General features: G+C 46.9%; 1 protein-coding gene across 2 annotated transcripts in view; it reads right to left on the bottom strand.

Moving 5' to 3' along the window:
* The window catches only part of CECR2 (CECR2 histone acetyl-lysine reader), a 153,075-nt gene that overhangs the window by 70,409 nt on the left and 61,116 nt on the right, over positions 1-21,550 (bottom strand). For both annotated transcript variants that reach the window (XM_075896771.2, XM_075896768.2), the window contains exon 2: positions 4,764-4,858. In XM_075896771.2, the coding sequence (XP_075752886.2) occupies positions 4,764-4,858 (95 nt within the window). The remainder of the gene's footprint in view (positions 1-4,763; positions 4,859-21,550) is intronic.

The raw sequence follows: 21,550 nt of genomic DNA, 5'->3' as shown, positions 1-21,550 counted from the left end.
TACCCCCCCTAGTTCGAACTAGGGGGGTAGTGTAGACATACCCTGGGGTGGGAATGAGGGATTTGGGTGTGGGAAGGGGTGAGAGGTGCAAGCTCTGGGAGGAAATCTGGATGCAGGAGGAGGTTAAGAAGGGGACACTGGTTCGGGGAGGGGGCTCCAGGCCGGGCAGTATTGGGGTACTAAGCAAGCCACAGGCTTGTGGATGTGAGGGTGCAGGAATTTGGGTTGGGGTATGTGAGGGGCTCAGGGCAGAGGGTCCCAGTGTATGACAGGCTCAGATCTAGGGTCTGGGGAAGGGGGAATGCAGGAGTGGTTGTGGCCAGATGGGAGCTTGGCCCCAATTGGGGGTCTGTAGGCCAGGCTTCATTTTTAAATAAAATACTATGTTAAACACAAAGGCTACGTCTACACTGGCCCCTTTTCCGGAAGGGGCATGTAAATTTCACTAGTCGTCGTAGGGAAATCCGCGAGGGATTTAAATATCCCCGCGGCATTTAAATAAAAATGTCCGCCGCTTTTTTCCGGCTTTTAAAAAAGCCGGAAAAGAGCGTCTAGACTGGCCCCGATCCTCTGGAAAAAGTGCCCTTCAAAGTAGGAATAAGAGGCTCCGGAAAAGGGCACTTTTTCCGGAGGATCGGGGCCAGTCTAGACGCTCTTTTCCGGCTTTTTTAAAAGCCGGAAAAAAGCGGCGGACATTTTTATTTAAATGCCGCGGGGGATATTTAAATCCCCCGCGGATTTCCCTACGACGACTAGTGAAATTTACATGCCCCTTCCGGAAAAGGGGCCAGTGTAGACGTAGCCAAAAAGTTTCTGCATTGTCTTTATTTATGAGAATGGCAGAGAACCCGCCTTGAGTTAGGGGTCACTGACACATAGAAAAGTCATTTGGGAGAAGGGGACACAGTACTCGGGAAGGGTGCTAGTGTGTTCTGGGGCAGGGAACAGGGTGCCAGTGGGGGCAAAGGAGAGGGGGCAGGGTGCCAGAAAGACAGGTTTCTGCAGCAGGGGACAGGGTGCTGGGGGGACACGTTTCTGCAGAGGGGAGCAGGTGGACAGGTTTCTGTAGTGGGGACGGCAGGGGGACAGGTTTCTGCAGGGGGGGCAGGGTGCTGGGGGGCAGGTTTCTGCAGGGGGGCAGGAGAGAGGGAATAGGGGGGCAGGAGGGCATGGGACAGGTTTGGGGCGGGGGAGAGGGAACAAGGTTCGGGGGCAGGGAGTCCCCTACACCAGCCACAGAGAGAAGCCTCCATCCCGCACTCCCTCTGGACTGACCGCAAGGCAGCCGGGCTGGAGCGAAGAGAAGCGGCTGCCTGGCCAGCTGGCCATGGCGCTCAGCCAGCGTGCCCCACGCTCCACGTGGGCAGATGCAGAGGAGAAGCCACCCGATCAGCTGGAGCGTGGGGCAGCCTCTTTCAGCTGAAAGCCACAGCCAGCTGGCTGGGGTGTTTCAGCCCTCCCGACCTCCCAGCTCCCACCTTTCCTCGCAGCTACTCACCTGTGTTGTTTCTTGGTGAGTAGCTGCTCCTCAAATGAGGAAATCAAATGTAAATGTACTGCGCAGGCACGCAGTTCAGAGAGGGCTCAAGATTGTCTCTTAGAGCCCCTGAGATCGACCGGGAGATCGCGATCTACCGGTTGGTGACCACGGCTATACAGGCACTTTATCAGCAAGGGAAGTGCCGGAGCCAAGGTGTCTGCTTCCTCTCTCTTAGCCCTCTCTGCCAGCTGCACTTTGGATGGGTGAGCAGGGGGCATGAGGAGTCCCAGCAGCTGAGGAGAAAAGTAACCTCCTCTGTTTACAACTTGGATTTTTAAAGGCCTCCCCTCCTCCCCTTCTTTTCCTTCTTCAGGTTTGCTCTGCAGCACAAAGTAGCTGGTCTGCCTGCCTGCAGCTAGATAAGTAGATGAAATCTGGCATATGTCAGGGATAAAGCCACATCAACCCTACCTCTGATGGACAAGTCTGGCCTGCCTCCAAGGCTGCCCGCACCAGAGTACCTAATATCACGGATATGCAGGCCTCATTACAAATGAGAATGGCTACAGAGGTGGTAAGCTATACATTGAACACACAACTAGCCTGCACAAAAGGCCCCTTGTGTTACCCCTTCCTTCTTCTACAGTCCGGTCCATTTCTTCCACCTGTTGCATTAACCCAGGTTAATCTACACAGAGAAGTTGTATTCATTTAATTAAATCATTTTTAACCCGATGTAGTTAAATCAGTGCAGCCCGCATATGGACACTCAATCTAGTTTAGGAGTGCCTTTCATGTTAGCATTAAACTGCAGAATAGCCTCCTAAACTAAGTTATGGAGACGCCAATGCCTGAGACATGTAAAAGTAACCTGGACAAAACACTGAAAAATATACTTAGGACACAGTCCTGCACTGGCTAAGAGACATTAGATGAGATGGCCCGACTGTTCCTTTCTAGTTCTAATAGATGAAATAGAAATCACCTGGCACCATTAAGTCCACAGTCAGGATTATACAGCACTGTTATATTTATTCTGATAGAAGCAGTATCAATGGTATCAGCTGCTTTCTGATCAGCCTACTCTCCATCTTAGGGTGCATCTACACTGCACAGCTATTTTGGGATATCAGAGGTATTCTGAAATAGCTAACCCGCGTCTACACAAGACACCCTTTATTTTGAAATATTTTCCCTGTTGCACAAAGGATAAGAGACAGCTCAAAATAGTGCGCGTTATTTCAAAATTTGGCGCTGTGAACCAAATTTCAAAATAAGCTATTTTGAAATAGAATCAAAATAAGATACGCAATTTGCACTATGCAAATTGCGTATCTTATTTCGAGTTTAGGGTGCCCTAGATTCAATCAGGGATGGCAAGCACCAGTGTGGCTCAGTCTGTGGGCACTACCCGATAAATCAGCTGCTTATAGACTCAGGTTTCTGCCAGATCACGTACAGTGCCATCCCAGCAATACAGTGGAACCCATTTAGTTACTAACCATCAGCAGCAAGATTTCTTCATATCCATAAATATGCTCTGCTCTCAGTTCAAGTTCATAGAAATTCAATGCTTCATTATAAAGCACTTTTTGGGCTGAGGGTGGCATATTGCTTTGCTATTGGAGGGACCTCTTCTAAAGGATGATAGTTTACAGAACTTGTTTCTGCTCGTTTTTAAGAGCAGATATTTTAACATCTACCTGCTAGCCAGGTACATATTAACAAAAAAGGACCTTTTGATCTTTAAATCTCAAGAAAGATACCTCAAATCCTGGCCAACACACCATCAACCTATCATTCTGATGTCACAGGCCAAGTGTTAGCTATTCCTAAGAAAATAGTTGCTACATCTGACTCTCCACTCCTGTTATCTAACTCATTTCTAGATAAAATCCCTTGTCATTTTAAAAATAATTTGGCATAATCAAAACAATTAAGGTGTTGCAAACACTTATTGTGACATCCCTAAATCTATCAGGCAGAGAGGGCAGAATACAAAGAACACAGAAATATCCTGATCACGTAGGCTATGTCTACACAGCAACATTATTTCAAAATAACATAGCCCGTGTCTACACAGCCAGCAGTTATTTTGACATAATGTCAAAATACTGTCAAGCAGGAGGACTGTTTACTCTGACTCCTGTAACCCTCATTTTATGAGGAGTAAGGGAAGTCAGAGGAAGGGTGCTCTATTTTGAAATAAGTGCTGCGTAGACAGAATCAAAACTCAAAATACAGGAGGCCCCTGACTTGTGACTGCCCAAATTCTGACCCCCTGCACTTACAACCATTTTTATAAGTGCAGAAAGGGCCAGCCCCCCCCCCCCCCTCGATTTACATCCTCGGCCCGCATTTTCGATGGCACATGGCACCTATCATAAATGAGGGTTTGAGTTAAGACGCCCCCGACTTGCGATGCTTCCCCTTGTGACTTCCTCGCGTCACAAGTTGGGGGCCTCCTGTGAGCAATTTCAAAATAAGCTAGGGTATGTCTACACTACCATCCTAGTTCAAACTGGGGTGGTTAATGTAGGCAAGTGAAGTTGCGAATGAAGCCTGGGATTTGACTTTCCTGGGCTCCATTTGCATCTTGCCGGGCGCCGCCATTTTAAATCCCTGCTAGTTCGGACTCCGTGCCCGCGGCTACACGCGGCACGGAGTAGGTAGTTCAGATTAGGTAGTGGAACGAGGTGTACCGGTAGTTCGGAATAGGAAGCCTAATCCGAACTACCTACTCCGTGCCGCGTGTAGCCACGGGCACAGAGTCCGAACTAGCGGGGATTTAAAAATGGCGGCGCCCGGCAAAATGCAAATGAAGCCCGGGAAATTCAAATCCTGGGCTTCATTTGCAACTTCGGTTGTCTACATTAACCACCCTAGTTCGAACTAGGGTGGTAATGTAAACATACCCTTACACAATTGACGTAGCTCGATTTGCGTAGCTTATTTTGAGTTGAGCCCTGCTGTGTAGACATGTCCTAACAGTGAAGAGAAATAATACATAGTGCACAAGACTGGTGTGTGAGCTCGGGTAAGAGATACTTTTTTTTTTAATTACCAAAGAGTGGTGTTTGTGAAAAGTAAAGTTGTGTGATTTAAGTAGGAGCTAGCGCAAGAGAGAAATGGCACCCCACTGCATTTATGGAGCAATCTGGCCAGGTCATCGGTGACTGCAGATCATTTCCATATCATCATTCTGAAGCTACAGAATATCCCTGCAACTATGTTAATTAGCTCCCTTGCAAAAGAGCTTAAATCATAGAGGAAGATTACTCACGTGATATCCCTACGCTGATAGCAACCCTGAAGAAGGCAGGCAATCAGGTCACTGATAAACTCCACATCATCCCTATGAAGAGCAGCTTCCAGTTCCTATTGAGAAAGGATGGGAGAAACAAAGATCAAATTCCTCAAAATACTCATTCAACAGACCAAGAGCAGGAAACCCCAGGAGCCCTGATGTGTACTGTACCAGAGAGAGTACCATCCTCTGGATCAGGTAGGCCATTCCCCTGCAGGCACCACTATAATCACAAGTGAACTTGTTCTTTTTTCTGCAGAAGTTTCATTCTTCTACACCAACTTCCCCTATAATCAATCCAATCCTCAGTACTTGTTTCTTGCAAGAACTGAAAAGTAAACCTTGAAAAGATTTTACTACACATCTATTAGCACCAGCCCAGGCCTTCTGTCCAAAAGCACATATAAATGTTTCAGTGAAGTTGAGGCACTGCAATTTAGTAAGAAGCATAAAACGTCTGCCATCCCCACGGGTGATGGGAAGGAGGAAGGCAGAAACTGAACAGTTTCATTCTGTTGCCTACATTTCCCCCTTAAACAAAGGAAGTTTTCCTTACTTGTCAGTAGTGAGCTCATTTAAAACATTTGTTCAGGAACACTGCCTGAAATTCCCACTCATACATGCTAAGCAGTAGTTTCAAATAGGTAAGGGAATCAAAGAAAGGACAAAAAGCATGGGGGGAGGAAGAGAGGCCACAAATGCAATTGCTGCTCCTTTCCCTGAGGAGAAGCAGGTATCTTGCTCTCAACATTTGACTTTTTTTTAAAGGAAAAAGGTGCTCTCAGGTCACATGATCTGTCCCTAAACACCCTTTCCTTGAAAGAAAAGTGAAAAATACATGGCTTCTTTCAATACAATGGAGTTCACTTAGAATGTGTAATACAGGAAGTGACCTATAAAAAGGATAAACTTTGTGATTAACATAAATCTTGTACATATTGAGAGAATGCATTGGTAATTTTCTTTCTATTGGTAATTCATAGATTTATATTTACTCAAAATGGTTAAAAGTTTATGCAATATAACAATTACTTAATTTTAATTTAAAAAGTTTCACAGCTTAAAAAGTCCCCCGCCACCAGCAGGAAACTAGGGCTGGCACTCCAACCACGTGGGGAGAGGCAGGGGCAGGACAGGAGTGCCAATGTAGGCTGCCCATTACAAGTGGTCCACGGACCATACTTTGAGAATCACTGCAACAGACTGAATACAGATGCCTAACACTGTGTTAAATACATGGCTGTATTAATGTGTAGAGAATGAAGAATACTCAATAATGAGAAAAACATTTAAAGTGCCAAGAACTCTTTGATTAGACTCCAGCTATTCCAATTATACAATTATTGATAACAGAGGAATATGATTAAATGCTTTTTGTATTATTTTATCAGAAATGTATGATGGAATCTTTCCATTAGCAACACCACTTCCAATATACATATTACACTGTACCCAAAGCAGTGTAAACAGAGCTCACCATATCCCTCGTGACGGGAGAGAAAAGTACATTTTACAAATGGGGAAAATGAGACAGAGCGGTTAAGTGACTTGTCAATGGCCACACCATGCATTAGTGGCAGAAAAGAATAGCACTCGAGAAGTTATTTTTTTCTAGTTTAGTCATTAGACAATACTGAGGGTAATTAAAAAGATTGTATCATCCATGGTGAGACCTACCATCACCTGCATAAGATAATATTCTCTCTATATTAACAGGAATCATGAGGGACATCAAAATATTTGGTAAATGGTCAGCACTCTGGTGGTATCTGCCTTGTGCAGGGCTTAAAGCAGGGGCGGGGAACCTTTTTTGGGTAGGGAGCCACTGACTGACAGAAAAATCAGCAAGGGGCCACACACAAGTTAGAAGCAAAAAACAAAACTAAAGAAAAAACACCTCACTGACGTTGCCCCCGAATAAGAAGGAGAAAATCACTCCTCACATTTCCTTCACACACCAGAGCCCAAGGGGGGGGGGGGCGCTAGCCTAGTAGATTTTGTGTGCTCCAGCCCCATAGTGGTGCAGCAGAGGGCTGGAGCACCAGTAAAGACTCCCCAATGCTAGGGGTGGCCCTGAGCATCAGGAGCCAGATCGAGGCCAGACGGGGGCTGCATCTGGCCCCCGGATCTGAGGTTCCCCACCCCAACTTAAAGAGTCATCTTACTTTATGCTAAGAAAAGGTATATGGTGTGACGTCTATCTGTCCTTTCAGATAACTTACCATGGAAAAAGTGCAGCTCACAGGAGAATGTAGTGTAAGCACACAGGAAGAAAGGAGACCCATGAGATTACTCCATTTAGGACTCCCTTGTCTGCAGGGCACTTACTTTTGTGCATTAAAAGCAGTCAGTTAGCATTCTGTCTTAGCCAGAGTATGGGAAACTTTTGTAAAAAGGTATATTCAAATTGCTTCCCCTGAGCCTTTTCGCTATGCTGTTTGACTAACACTCAACAAACAGTGGACACAATCCACTAAGATAGCCCAGTATCTACTGTGATTGTTTTCAAAGTACAGGGGGTGGGGGACAGAGAATTTCTGACCTTTACACAGTTGGAGTTCACCAGTTACTAGTGAAGATGCAATGTGCATTCTGTAAGGCATTAGCAAGGTGCTGTTGACGGAGGATGACTCACAAGCGGAATCAGGCTAAACAGGATTGCAGTACCAATCTTATGTTTACCAAAATACAAAGCTAGAGCACACCTAACATTACCTTTTCATACATGTCCCCATCACTTTGCACCCAGTGGAGGAAAAAGGACAACTGGGGGTTAAAACAGTTCTACAGTTGCAACACAAACGCTTCACCAAAACTGGAGTGGGATTTGGGAAGAAGGAAACTCATCTGAGTTCTCATCTTCTTAAGGTTCAGCATCTATGACTTTTGGCATCACTCCCCTCCCCCCAAACCAAATTGTAAGAAAGAGCAAGAAGAGGGGTTAGTCACAGTCTGACACTGTTTGACAGACCCAAACAGCTCTTGTGATCTTTTTGGTATCTGTTTAAAAAAATATAACAACTTGTAATCTTTCCCATAGGGATCTTGTCTCTACTGCTGCATGGGTGATGCAATGTGAACAGTCAGGCAGAAACAGAGTTTTTAATTTAATTCCTGCCGAGTGGGCCACTGACAGTGGTCTGTTTAACTTAATGTCATTTTTCTCCAGCCAGGCAAGACTTTTCCACTAAAAGGGCTAATCCTGTAGTTCTTCCACGTGCATAACTGTCACTGAAGTCAAGGGCATTGTGGGGGATGGACACATGGCAGGATCACCACGCCCTGCAAGGGAATAAACAGAATGTAGTTCTAAGGTTTCACAGCTCAAGAACTAAGAATTATCCCAATACTCTTAAATACGTTTTCGTCTAATCAATTAACCCAGATGTTTAAACTTCAATCTGAACAGTGGGAGATACAGCCAGGATGACCGCAAGTGCACCGTTTATGCAGATGATGACAAAACGATACAGCAGAGAATTATGTGGAGGAGAAACTCTCCCTGGAAAGACGAGGCTCTCGCTAACTTCACCCCTCAGTGCTCTGTCCCAGAGCTCAGTCCTGGGATAGGGCAATAAGTGACTCTCCCTCCTCACCACCCTCCCTCAGGCCTTTGTTTTTCCCTTTTCTCTTTGAGCACTGAGCTGTGAGCACAGAAATCTGAACCTTGCCAAAATGCTTTGGGGACTGAACAGAAAGGAAACAGAAGAGGCAGCAAATCAGCAGACAGGAGAGGGGTGGAGGGGGGGACCCAGTTCCCCCTCCTCCTCCTCTGTAGTTTCAGAGAGCAACGGACAGGAGAAAAGCAGGATTCTCCCCCTCTCCAGCTGGCGTCACAGCTCATTAGGGAAAAGCCTGTTTAACGTCTTTCCCTCCCCCCAGCCCCATGACTAAATCCCTCTGAGTCATGCAATGGCTGTTGGGAAAAAGCACATTGCACAGAGCAAGGGTAACCACCTTACCAAGGAGAAGCACTGGCCTGAAGCAGGGTTATCCGGGGGAGGCGAAAGGGCAGAAATAGATCCCTCAGCACTAGGTGGGAAATAGCTTGCAGTTCTGCTTTCAGAGATCAGGCTTGTCTGGCAGGTTAATACTCTGCCCTGCTTTGGAGTCACACAACTCCCCACTTTGCCCCTTGCTGACAACCCCCCCCCCCCCGCCCACCCACTACCAGACAGATATAATTTAGCCTTTTCAATGCTCTATCAGAAGCCCTGAAAGTCTGTGTGTGAAGTGAGTACTATTAAGGAACTTTTAGAAACACATTCTGCCCTTGCTGTTGTACCTTGTTCTCAGTTTCTACCTCAAACCTTCCTTAAAGGGCCGGGTAGGATACACATAGGTGCAGGGGCCTTTCCAGTAACCGAAGAGTTACAAGCACAGCTCAAAGGTAACTGTGCCTGCAGAATGCAAAAATGCAGGATTCATTGCTTTGGTGTGGATAAAGCTGATCAACAAAAAAGTGCAGGTTAGTGCTGGAGAACTCAAAGAACAAATCAAGGAAAATTAGTGGCTTGGTACTGCAGCAATGAACACCTTCGTAACTGTTATAAACATCAACTCAGAGATGATATAGAAACCAACAAAACTGCTTTTGTCCCTTTATTGCTGATGAAAGGTCAATACAAGTTAACGGTGACACTCCAGTTAACAGTGATGCTCTTTTTCCTACACTGTTGCTCTACTAAATTTTCAATGACAATATCTTGGGGGTATTGATCCCACAATTCCACTCTTTCATCTACTATGCATCTACACTACAGTGTAATCTGAAACAGATTAGTCTGAACCAGTTCTTGGACCTGTTGAAAGCAGTGTCTACTCCAAATAATTCTTAGAACACACAAAAACTTGATGAAACACTTCTCTGTGTATGTCAAGATCAGAGATTTAAAAAGCATTCCTGAGGGATCAGTCAAGTTCTTTGTAGCTTTCGTGCCTCCAAAAAAGAATGGAAGCTTTTCTCTGAAAAAAATTAATAGGTCAGCAAATAAATGGCATGTCACAAAGAGGGGTAAAGAAAGAAGTACAGTTGTCTAGATTAGGCATAAAGACCTGGAGTTGGTTTCTTATCACGCATCCAAAACACACTATTTATCCAAGGGTTCCCAAGACTGGCACATCTGCTTTATATCTCACCCTGACCGTACCAACTGCCTCCACCCATTATATCATCAGCTGTTCTCATCGCTGGGGGAAGCACTGAGGTTCTGGAAGCAGACAGCACTAGCCTGCAATATGCATCTGATGAGGGTGCATCTACACAGCACAGTTATTTTGAAATAACAATGCGAGAGTCTACACCGCAATTCCATTATTTTGAAATAATTCTGAAATAACAGAGGGTTTATTCTAACTTCTATAAACCTCATTCCATGAGGAATGACGCCTATTCTGAAACAGCTATTTCAAAATAGCAATAGTGTGGACCCTCCACTGCTGCTATTTCGAAATAGTTCCTCCTCAGGGCCATTCAGACTAATTACTCCCCAGTGCCTCCTGGGGCTCTAAACTGAAGTAGTACTCTTAGGGTACATCTACACTGCACTCTTATTTAGAAATAAGCTATTCCGGAAGAAATACTCCAAAATAGCTTATTTCGAAATGGCACGTCTACACAAGCAAGCCTCAAAATTAGTCCGAGGTAGGCTTCCCTATAGTGTAGATGTGCTATTTCGAAATAAACTATTACAGAGTATTTCTTCCGGAATAGATTATTTCTAAATAAGTATGCAGTGCAGATGTATCCTAACAGTGACACTCCACCCACTTTAAGGGTATGTCTAGACTACGTGCCTTTGTTGCCAGAGGCATGTAGATTAGGCTACCCAGCATAGGAAAATGAAGCGGCGATTTAAATAATCGCCGCTTCATTTAAATCTACATGGCTGCCACGCTGAGCTGATCAGCTGTTTGTCAGCTCAGTGCAGTAGTCTGGATGCTCCGCGGTCGACATCAAAGGCATTTGTCCTGGGATGAGGCATACCTGGGAGGTCGACAAATGCCTTTGATGTCGACCACGGAGCATCCAGACTACCGTGCTGAGCCGACAAACAGCTAATCGGCTCAGCACGGCAGCCATTTAAATTTAAATGAAGCGGAGATTATTTAAATCGCTGCTTCATTTTCCTATGTCTGGTAGCCTAATCTACATGCCTCTGGCGACAGAGGCATGTAGTCTAGACGTACCCTAAGTGCCCTGGATCCCAGAGCTTGTTACCCTCAAATCTCACCAGGGAAATCCTAGAGAACAATCCGGTCAATCCATTTTGGAAATGGGTGGGATCAACTTGGAGAAAATGACCACAGGCCACAACAGATACTGCTTCCAACCTGCCCAGGATAACCTGAATCACACGAGAACAGTAACATGCTACTCATAATTGGGGGGAAAGGAATGACACCCACAAACACCCACTTCCACACTATAGCCAGAAGTAAATTTAGAGATCGTTCAAATTATTCAGACCTCACAGCTAAAGATTGTTGATTGGAAAACATCCAGCTATATCTGGATGAGCCCAAAGGAGCTGCCTGATCTGGTAATCCCAGCATGATGCTGCCCCACAGGGCATGGCTGGGGGGGAAAGCCAATCCCAATAGGGAGGTCTTGAGCTTGTTCCACAGGCAGCATACTTGGCCTTAGAGAATGTTTTATGTTGCTGTCAAGTCATGCCATCTGCCTAGCACCTAGCAGAGCTAATGGGCTCCAAAATACCAGAGGCCCTCTTTAGCCGTGAAGGTTACCATGGTGTAGAGGCCTTTGAAATTGCAGCCAATGGAAAAGAAAAGAGAAAAAAATTGGGTTCCTGAGGTGGGGAACCCAAATGACAGTGGATGAGATATTTTGGCAACGGATAGAAGTCACAGAAAGAAATCTGGAAGGTTCCAGATCCTGATGGAGACTCCAAATCAGATTATCTTAGATGTCACGTATAGTAGATGTCAATTTCCCAAAGATTTTCCAGGAGATTCCACTCCTGCTGCTTTAGCCACACAAACATTACTCTTTGGCTCCCTGCGCCCTCATTTCACTGATGTGTGGCTTGGCAACACCATTCAGATTTGTATTTGTGCAACCGAACTCCTGCCTGTCGCAGCTGCACGTAAGCACCCCTTCCCCAACGGCCCAGTGTCCTTGCTTGCCTGCAGTCCTGTAGGTGATTACACTGCAAAGAGCCCGGCTATTTCCCTTTTTCAATAAGATGCTCCAGTGTTTTATGGCTTCCTGAACTAAAAGCCCCCACCTCTGCTGTATTTGAACTGCCTCCACAGCAAAGACAAAAGACAATGCCAGAGTTAAGTGTCAACCTCCACCCCCCTCTTCTCCCCCTTGCTGCCCTGACTCCTGGCAACAGGAACCTAATCGACAGCTCTCCTCGAGAAAACAGCTTCTTGGCACCTTATCCACTGGGGACTATTAAGTCTGGAGGAGCCAGCATTCTACAGCCGCCTCTCACAGAGAAAGAGGGAGAGGCTTAACCACAGACAACAGTTCAGTGGCCCCAGCAGATAATATTTTGTGCTTCTTGGCTCTTGTGTGCAGGAATGAGGGGTGTGGGAAGGGTGGAAGCAAACACCCCATGGGGAAAAACCATTCCTGACACAAAGGGAAGATGGTAGGAGAATTAAAAACCTTCCTCCCCTTGTTTTGCTCTTCAGATCTGCTCCTAATGTTACTGTGTTTTGAAACTTCTGAGATTCTCTGCGCCCCCCCTTCACTTTTTAGAAGTACACTCTGGAGGCTACTCAGAGTACATTGTAACAGAGTGCATGATGTTACAATAGGGCTTAGTAGAGGTGTGACACGACAGCTCAATACTAAAGAGATGAAAACAGAGAGATTGTAGCATGACCTCCACAAGGGACAGACACATCTGACAGCCACATCAGCTACCACTGGCAAAAAAACAAATCCCACCTGCTGGCCGTGAATCAGAGGCCTGATGGAAAAACCTTCATCTTTCCCCCTCCCACTCCACCTCTAAAACAGGTTACGTGAACTGATTTTGAATATTGTTATGTGAATCTTAAATGGGGTTTGAAAACATGAAGCACAAACTTCAACACTGCAGGCCAGTGTTGATGGACCCAAGGCATGTTTTTAGTTGGGGGAGAATATTTTTGTGCAGGCTGGAATATTTAAGCATGATGTGGCGCAAGAGCGAGGCTGTTGGTGTGTTGAGAGCCCTGCCTATCATGCTGACCTAAAGTGTCTCATTGTTTCTGTCTGACTTCCTGTCTGTCTGTTGTAGGGTTGCCAACTTTTTAATTAGGGGTGTAAAATAGTAACCAGTTAACAGGTAAGCATTAGTTTTACCATTCACATACCAGTGGTCTCCAACCTTTAGCCCCAGTGGTTAAATACTTAAATTATACCATTTTAACCGTTTAAACAATTAACTTTTAAAAACGATATTTACATCCCTATTTTTAATAGCAGAAAACTGAATATCCTTGCCCTGCCCCAAGGTCCTGCACCGTATTCACTCTCCCCCCATCCTTCCTTTGTTCCCAGCTCCATTCCGCGGGCTCCACTCACTCTCCCCCACCTTTGCTCACTCGCTCATTTTCATGGGGTCGAGGCAGGGGAGCTTTGGCTGGGGGTACAGGCTCCAGGATGGAGGCAGAAATGAGAAGTTCAGGGCACAGGAGAGGGAGCTGGGATAAGGCAAGGGAGTATGGGCTCCAGGCAGTGCTTACCACAGTAAGCTCTTGGACACAGCTTGTATGTCTGCCTCCTAGGCAGAGGTGCAGCCAGGGGGCTCTGCACACTACCCCGACATGCAGAAGCCACCTCCACCTGCAAGTGCTGCCCCCACAGATCTCGCTGGCTGCACTTCCTAGCCAGTGAGCTGCAGAACTGGTGCCTGGGGCAGTGCCTGTGGGTGGGAGCAGTGCACAGAGCCTCCTTGGTCATCCCTCCACCTGCCACTTCCTAGGAGCCGCACAGAGTCCTGCAAATCCACAGACATCCACTTTACATCCGGGGGTGTCTTCATTTGCGGCTGTGGATACGGGTAGCCATGGCTCATTTTTGAAGAAATGATGTGGATGCAGATACAAATTTGTATCTAGAACCCTGCATATTTGTGGATATTGGCTTTATACCTACCGGTATCCACAAACATGGATGTGGATGCAGATATCCTCAGCTCATTTTTACAGATAGATGCATATACAAATTTTGCATCCGCACAGGGCTCTATGTGGAGCTTTTTAACAGCCCAAGCAGCAGTGCTGACCAGAGCTACCAGAGCCCCCTTTTGACTAAGGATGTTAAGGACTAGTTGCTTCCCTCCCCCCACCGCCCACTAGAGGCAGCAAGGAGGGGAGGAGAGAGGGATATTTCAAAGGTCAACGCCGCATGGAGCCCAGGATCAGCTGTGTGGCGCTGCCCCTTTGAAACGCTGCAGTGGCATTTCAAAGGGGCAGCGCTGAAGAGCCTGGGGTCAGATGGGGAGTCCCCAGCTGACCCAGGGCTCCGTGCAGCACTAAGCCTGGGATCAGCTGTGTGGTGCCACTCCCTTTGAAATGCCACCATGGCGTTTCAAAGTGTCAGCGCCATGTGGCGCCTGGTGTCATCTGGGGAGTATCCAGCTGATCCCAGCTCTGTGCGGCGCTGCCCCTTTGAAACGCAAAATGCATCGACTATTCAATTAGTGAAATACTCGCTACTTAACATCCTTACTTTTGACCAGGTGTTTCACTGGAAAATTGGACACCTGGCAACTATAGTCTATCAGCATCTGTTGTCCGAGATTGCAAGCACATTGTGACTTTTGTTCTGTTTGTTCACAATAAGATCCTGATCCAGGACTTCCGCTCTTAGGTGCTACAGGAATACAGATAACAGCATCTCCCAATGTCTTGCTAAACAGCAATTAAAATGGAATGGTTTCAAACATGACTCAGCCTAGGTGCTCCAGTGCCTCAAAGCTGTGTCTCAATAACCTCCTCCTTCCTGGGCACCCATCCTGTCTTACCTGCTCCATAAGAAAACTGGGGCAAGGTCTGTGTTTTGTATTTTATGCTTTGCACTGGGCATTCTCAAAGCTTAAAACAATAGGCTTAAAATGGGTGTTGATCACAGTTTCTTCACAGGGCTGCAGAACATTTGGAGCAGTGAAGTAACAAGCTAGTGGTTCCTTTCCTGTAATCACATTAGGGATATAAACTGTCATTTAAAAAGTTAACCGGTTAAACACAATGCTTACCTGGTTAAGGGTGGAGCAGCCCCTTGCCCGCAGCATGATGCGGTAGGCTGGGTTGGGCCTGCTGCACTGTGCCATGGGGAGGGCACTGGTTGGGTGTAGGGAGCTGCTCCAGCACAGCTGGGCCATCAGTTAACCAGTTACCCCTTTACATCTCTAAATTACATATTAGTACTATGCCCTTCTATAAACACCTTTCTCCAAAATTCTTAAAGCATTCACACATATTTTTAAAGGCTTCACAACACTCCTGTGACGGAATGAGATAATATCCCCCATTTTACAGGTGGGGACAATGCCACAGAACAACTGACTTTAGCAAGGGTACACATTATTCAGATGCTTGGCTTGATAAAATAACTTAAGTGTTTTGACTTCAGATTATTGTTTTAGCCAATACAGGCAGTCCTCAGGTTACGTTCAAGATATGGACTGTAGATTTGTTCTTAAGTTGAATCTGTATGTAAGTCGGAACTGGCGTCCAGATTCAGCCACTGCTGAAACTGACCAGCGGCTGACTACAGGAAGCCCGAGGCAGAGTTGCTCTGCCCTGGGCTTCCTGGAATCAGCCTCTGATCAGTTTCAACAGGCTGAATCTGGACGCCAGTTCCGACTTACATACAGATTCAACTTAAGAACCCCAGGCGTCCCCAAGTCACCTGCTGCTGAAACTGATCAGCGGCTGGTTCCAGGAAGCCCGGGGCAGAGCAACTCTGCCTCGGGCTTCCTGTAGTCAGCACTGGTTAGTTTCAGCAGCGGCTGACTTGCGGATGCCTGGGGCAGAGCAGCTGGGGTGCTGCTGGGTTGGTCCAGTAGCGCCGCTCCTCGGCGCTACTGGACCAACCCAGCAGCACCCCAGCTGCTCTGACCCAGGTGTCCTGATTCAGCCACTGCTGAAACTGATCAGCAGCGGCTGACTTGCGGACGCCTGGGGCAAAGCAGCTGGGGTGCTGCCGGGTTGGTCCAGTAGCGCCCAGAGCGGCGCTGCGGGACCAACCGGCAGCGCCCCAGCTGCTCTACCACAGGCGTCCGGAGAAAAGCCTGGTCTGCTGGGGGAAGGGGGGAGGGCGTGTACTAGCTACGTGGAGCAAAGCCGCGGAGCACGCAGGCAGCGGACAGCCCAGACGCACTGTGGCTGTCCCGCTGCCGGCGTCCTCAGAGGCTTTGCTCCCTGTCTCCCTGGTCTGCTGGTCTCCATAAGTCGGATCCGCATAACTCGGGGACTGCCTGTACATCACTTCTGTTCTCCAGCAATGTTATTAGCAGACAAAGCATCTGGAGATCATGCTGTTTTCTTTTGTTAACAGATAGCTCCTCCCTTGCAAAATAACCCCTTCTGTTCCCAAGTGCATCTCTACACGGTTTATCCACAAAAGGTGCAGGCCCAACTGGAGGAGCAGGGAGTGTGTGTGTGTGTGTGTGTGGGAGGGGGCCAACTGGGAAGGAGCAGAAAGTCTCCCAGCACCTCTCCAGTGCCATCTGGAATGTGCTGCGTGGGGCTTTGGCAGCAATTTAAAGGGCCCGGGGCTACGATGGCCAGGAGCCCTGGGCACTTTTGAATCGCTGAGCCCGGGGGCAGTTGCTCCTTTTGCTCGGCCCCCCCATTGGCAGGCCTGGGCCCAACCCATGCATTTGTGTACGGTAATTGAAAATAACTCCAGCACTTCCATGGGAGAGAGGACAAAGACCACGTGAATATCTCGAACAGCCATATTTTGTATCTCTTAGCCCAGATACAAGTTGTTGCCCACAATGAATCTCTTCCATTAGGGCCACCTGTATGAAGCATCAGCTGCATTCACACCATTTGACAGCAGCACCCACTCCGACAGCAGCTTAAACTCCGATTTTTAATAGAATGACAGATGACTTTTTAACTAGTCATCTGGGCTCCCTAAGGCAGTGGTTCCCAACCTTTTTTATACCACGCGCCGGCAACACCATTCAAAAACTGTTGGCGGACTTGGCAACATTTGATTTGCATATTTGCATATCATTATGATAATTAATTGTAAGAGGTCACGTGTTATTTTACATCGCATCTGTATGCACACAACACATGTCGTCGTAATGGATCAGAGTTGGCAGAACTCTACAACACTAAAAAAAATTCACAGAAAGAATTCCTCTCTGGCTGGGGAAGCTCCTCCCCCAAGGACAAATGGTGCCGAGCAAGGGGCACAGGGTGGGGCACCCACAGGGGCAGGGGGCATGTGGGCCACCCTATTTAGCAACTGAAATTTTGTCAGGGGCATAGCAGTTGGTGCCCCCAAGTGCTACCACCAGTCACTTCTGCCCTCCCCACTTCCTGCCCCATGGAGTGGGTGAGCCTCCATTGTATTTCCCCCATCTCCTGTACAACCCCAGCCCTGTTTCTCTCCCTTCCCCAGCCAGCCTGCTATGGCTCCCACAGTCTTCTCCCAGCCTCCACTCCCTGCATCCCCCCCGTCCCTCCCTGTGAGTTCCCCTCCATTGCACCCCAGCTCCCATCCGCCCCGTAAGTCTCCCCTGAATCTACCCAACTTCCCTTCAACTCCTCCTGCCCCCGCCTTACACACCCCTGTTCCCTCACTCCCCCTTATCTGCCCCCGTCCCTCTTCAGCCCCCTCCCAATCCCCTCTCAGGGTTGGCTCCCCCCGACCTGCAAGCCGGGAGCTGGTGGCAGCTTCTCTGGGCCCCGGGCAGGGATCACAACCAGCTGCACCGGGAGCAGCCTAGGGCCAAACCCTTCCCCTGACGGGAGGGCTCTCTCAGCTGCCCCTCAAGCGCTGCCCACTCTGGGGCAGGGGCTGGGCAAGGGCTGGCCAGGCTGGGGGTGCTGCCCTGGGCAGCATCGGGACAGGCCCTGCTTGAGATGCCCTCTCCCAGCTGCAGCCTGGGCTCTGGGGGCTCCACAGCAGCCCTTCAGCCCCCCAACCAAGGGGGTTCTGGGATCCAGCCTGGAGCCTGGCCCCAGAGTCCCTGCAAGCAGTGACTATAAGTTGCTTCCTGCTGTGAGGGCGGAGCCCAGCGATAACTTCCCCCAGCGCCTGCTGCTGCTGCTGGGTCCTAGTGCGACACCTGCCACACTGCAGCCCCTGCCTGGCCCCACCTTCCAGACCCCCTGCCCACTGCTGCTGGCTCCTAGTGGGCAACCCATGGCACAGCAGTGTGCCGCAGCCCGGCGTCCTGCGGTTCACGGCCCGGCATGGGTCTGTGGACCAGCAGTTGAGAACCCCTGCTCTAAGGGAGCAGGATAGAGGTCAGATGGAGGCTACTTAAATCCTAGGACTTTTCTGCAGTTAACTTACTGCTGCAGAAACAATGGAAAGTTTTTCAGCTCCAAAAGCTTGAAACCCACTTATCTGCAAATACTAGCTGGATGTCACTTAGTAAAGACAGCCCCTCTGCACATGCCTGCAAGTTAAGTGTCCCAGTTCACTGGCCCTGTGGTTACAAACAGCTCAAAGCTCTTAGTAACTATGTTTTACATAGCACTGTAGATGCATGCAATTACATAACTGTCAGGAAATAGCATCAGCATTTCTACCTGCTGTCTATACACCAGCTCTTGATGTTGTTCCCAGAAGTATCATTGGTTTAGATCCAGTACCCCCTGCAAACTACAGTGCAGTGAGATAAATACAGAACGGCTAATACTGTGATGTCACCATCATCTACAGTAAGAGGCTTCCTGGGTATCTGTTAGGAGTTTTGTTAAGCTTTTAAACCCATTGGCAATGTGGTGAACAGGCTGTAGCTCCAAAGCCAAAAGGCTAGAGGTAATAATCCAATTTCTAAACTCCTCCTCTCCAGCCACAGGATGAGCTCAGGATGTGGATGTTCTCCATTTTAGGTCTGGCTGTAATGCTTAACTGCTCAGCATGCGGATAGGGGAAAGGGAAAGAAAGGACACCAACACCTGAAGCAGATTACTTGGCTAAAATTTCTGCAAAGATTTCAAGTCTTAGTTGAAACAGTATTAACTTTCTATATGGATTTGCATGGTTCATGGCATTTTTAGACTAAACGCTACATCTATTCATACTAACTTTCACTTTTCTAGTTTCATCATTGTAAAGTGTCAGCTAAAGTTTGTTGTTTGCCTTCATTCCTGTCTGAGGCCAGGTCTACACTAAAAGGGAATGTCAAATCAAGATACGCAACCGTATCTTGGTTTGAGTTTCTACGCCCTCCCCACAGGGGGAGGCCAATGGGAGAAAATGCTCCCTTTGACTTCTTACTCCTCACAAAAGCAGGAGTACCAGCCACCAGTGGGGGTGCCCTCTGAGTTTGATTTAGTTAGTTTTAACTAGATTTGCTAAATCGAACTCCAGAAGATCAATCAGGGCAGTGGCAATCTTCCCTTTAGTGAAGACATGGCCTGAGATATGCTACAACAGGCATCAGTGGTTTGGAACACTAGCACCATGAAAATTCTGCATTGAGGGAAGAGCATCTCCACTACTCCCTCACACACAACACTACTCCACTCTGAGATGCCAGCACCCGATGAGGCTCCACTGTCTTGGGTGCTGGGACAAAAGAAGATTTATTTAGAGAAAACCTTCCTAAGAATTAAGAAGGTTCCCTTAGCTCCATTTTCAAAGATTGTGGCTCTCTTGCCTGTCTTCAACTGCAGCAATAGTCCAACTTTTCCTATTTAGGGAAAAGGTCCCCTAGAGAGAAAGTGGGATGTAATGCAAAAGAGAACACTCCAAGATATAAAAGGGTTTAAAGCTCTGCATTTCCCTTAATTTGATCTTTCCAGACAATAATTCTAACTCCCTGTCAGATGCTGTCCCCTCTATCTCCAATGCAGTCAGATCTAAATACCTATCACGAATAAACCACAGATTGTGATTCAACAGGCAGATTGCATCTTCTTAGAGTGCTACTAACATCAAAAGTTCATTTTCCTTATTCTGGGTAAAACTAGGGCTGCCAGGTGTCCGGTTTTGAACCGGACAGTCCAGTATTTGAGTTTTCTGTTTGGGAAACAAATTGAGAAAATATGAATGTCCGGTATTTTCTAAATAAGATGTAATGTTGATTGTGATGTAATGTCAAGTGTGTCTGGTATTTTTGTTGAAACCATCTGGCAACCCTAGGTAAAACAAGAGAGAAGCCACAGATCTCTGTTTGAAGCTGAATAGAAGGTTGGAACTATGAAGTTTATAAAGCTTGTTGTCAGTATGTACTGGGCTCCATCTATTCCATGACTGCACAGCATTTCCTCTTGACGCCAAATTATACTTCAAAATCAAACCTTCCGTTTCAAAAATATCCTTTGATTTTTAGGAAAGAAAACCTTAAAAAGGTGAAATGAGCATAACTCGATGTGGTGGTGTTATCCTGAGAATGTAAGCCCCCTGAAGCGTGAACTGCATCTCTTAGGCCAGTGTTTCTCAACCTTTTTTTTATAAAGTACCCCCTTTAAAAAAAATTATAAGTATTCCCAGTACCAAGAGTTTTTAGACACACACAAAAATGGTTCTGCCACTGCAACACATTTGTTTAAACAACTTAATCATAGCCAGGTGGGCGATGGAATTTTTTGGTGTAAAAAGTACAAAAATAATAAAGGGCTCTAAAACTTACAACAAAAATTCAGTTTTCTCCAAATTTCAGTTGTGTTGACATACCCCCTAGACTTCTCTTGAGTACCCCCAAGGATAGCCATACCACTGATTGAGAAACACTGTCTTAGGCTATGTCTATACTACTAGGTATTTCGAAATAAGTTATTTTGAAATAATAACTCCCAAAATAACTAATTCAAAATAAGCTTATTCCTTTTCACAAGCAGGAGTTATTTCAAAATAACAGGCTTGGTAGTGTGGATGTTAGGGATGTTAAATTTAGATTAATTGGCTAATAGAATCGTCGATGCAATTTGCACTGACTATTCGATTAGTTGATAAGGGTGTCTCTGCCTTTGAAGTGTAGCAACAGCCCCACAAGGGGTCAGCTGGGGACCTGGGCTCCACACAGCGGTGCCACTTTGAAGCACCCCCACTTGCTGCCTCTTTCTGATAGAGGCAGCAGGGGTTGGGGTGGGGGTTCACTTGTCAACTAGTGTGTGGACTATCCAGTAAGCATTTGCTTATCGGATAGTCGACCAATCATTCACATCCCTAGTGGATGCTCTGCTTGTTATTTTGAAATAAGGGGAGTTATTTTGAAATAGCTCCCCAGTGTAGACATGCCCTCTGTGCGGCTAGTCTGAAACCTAAAGATGACACTTGAAGACAAACAATGTAAACTGGTCCACTGCTGATCATTTAGCAGAAAGATCCCACTAATGTGCTTCTTTCATAGTCCCAAACTGCTTTCCATCTGTTTCAGGAGGCAAAAATCCCAACTGTACTCCCTATTTAGCTGCTAGTAGCACCAGCTTTCCGGAGACAACTTCCACAATGGATCTACATGTTAATAAAAAACTATGGTCTTATAACAAAATGTGGGGGAAATGTTTCACATCAGTGCAGTAGTGCCTTTGCATTTTGAGGTTAATTTAAAATAAACAAACACTACTATACTGATATGCTGCATGAACTAATGGGCAGT

This window comes from Pelodiscus sinensis, chromosome 1 (genome assembly GCF_052426305.1).
Source record: "Pelodiscus sinensis isolate ZL-2025 chromosome 1, ASM5242630v1, whole genome shotgun sequence".
NCBI classification, from domain to species: domain Eukaryota; kingdom Metazoa; phylum Chordata; order Testudines; family Trionychidae; genus Pelodiscus; species Pelodiscus sinensis.
Note: the sequence above shows the minus strand (reverse complement) of the source record. Positions and strands in the feature narration are given on the sequence as shown.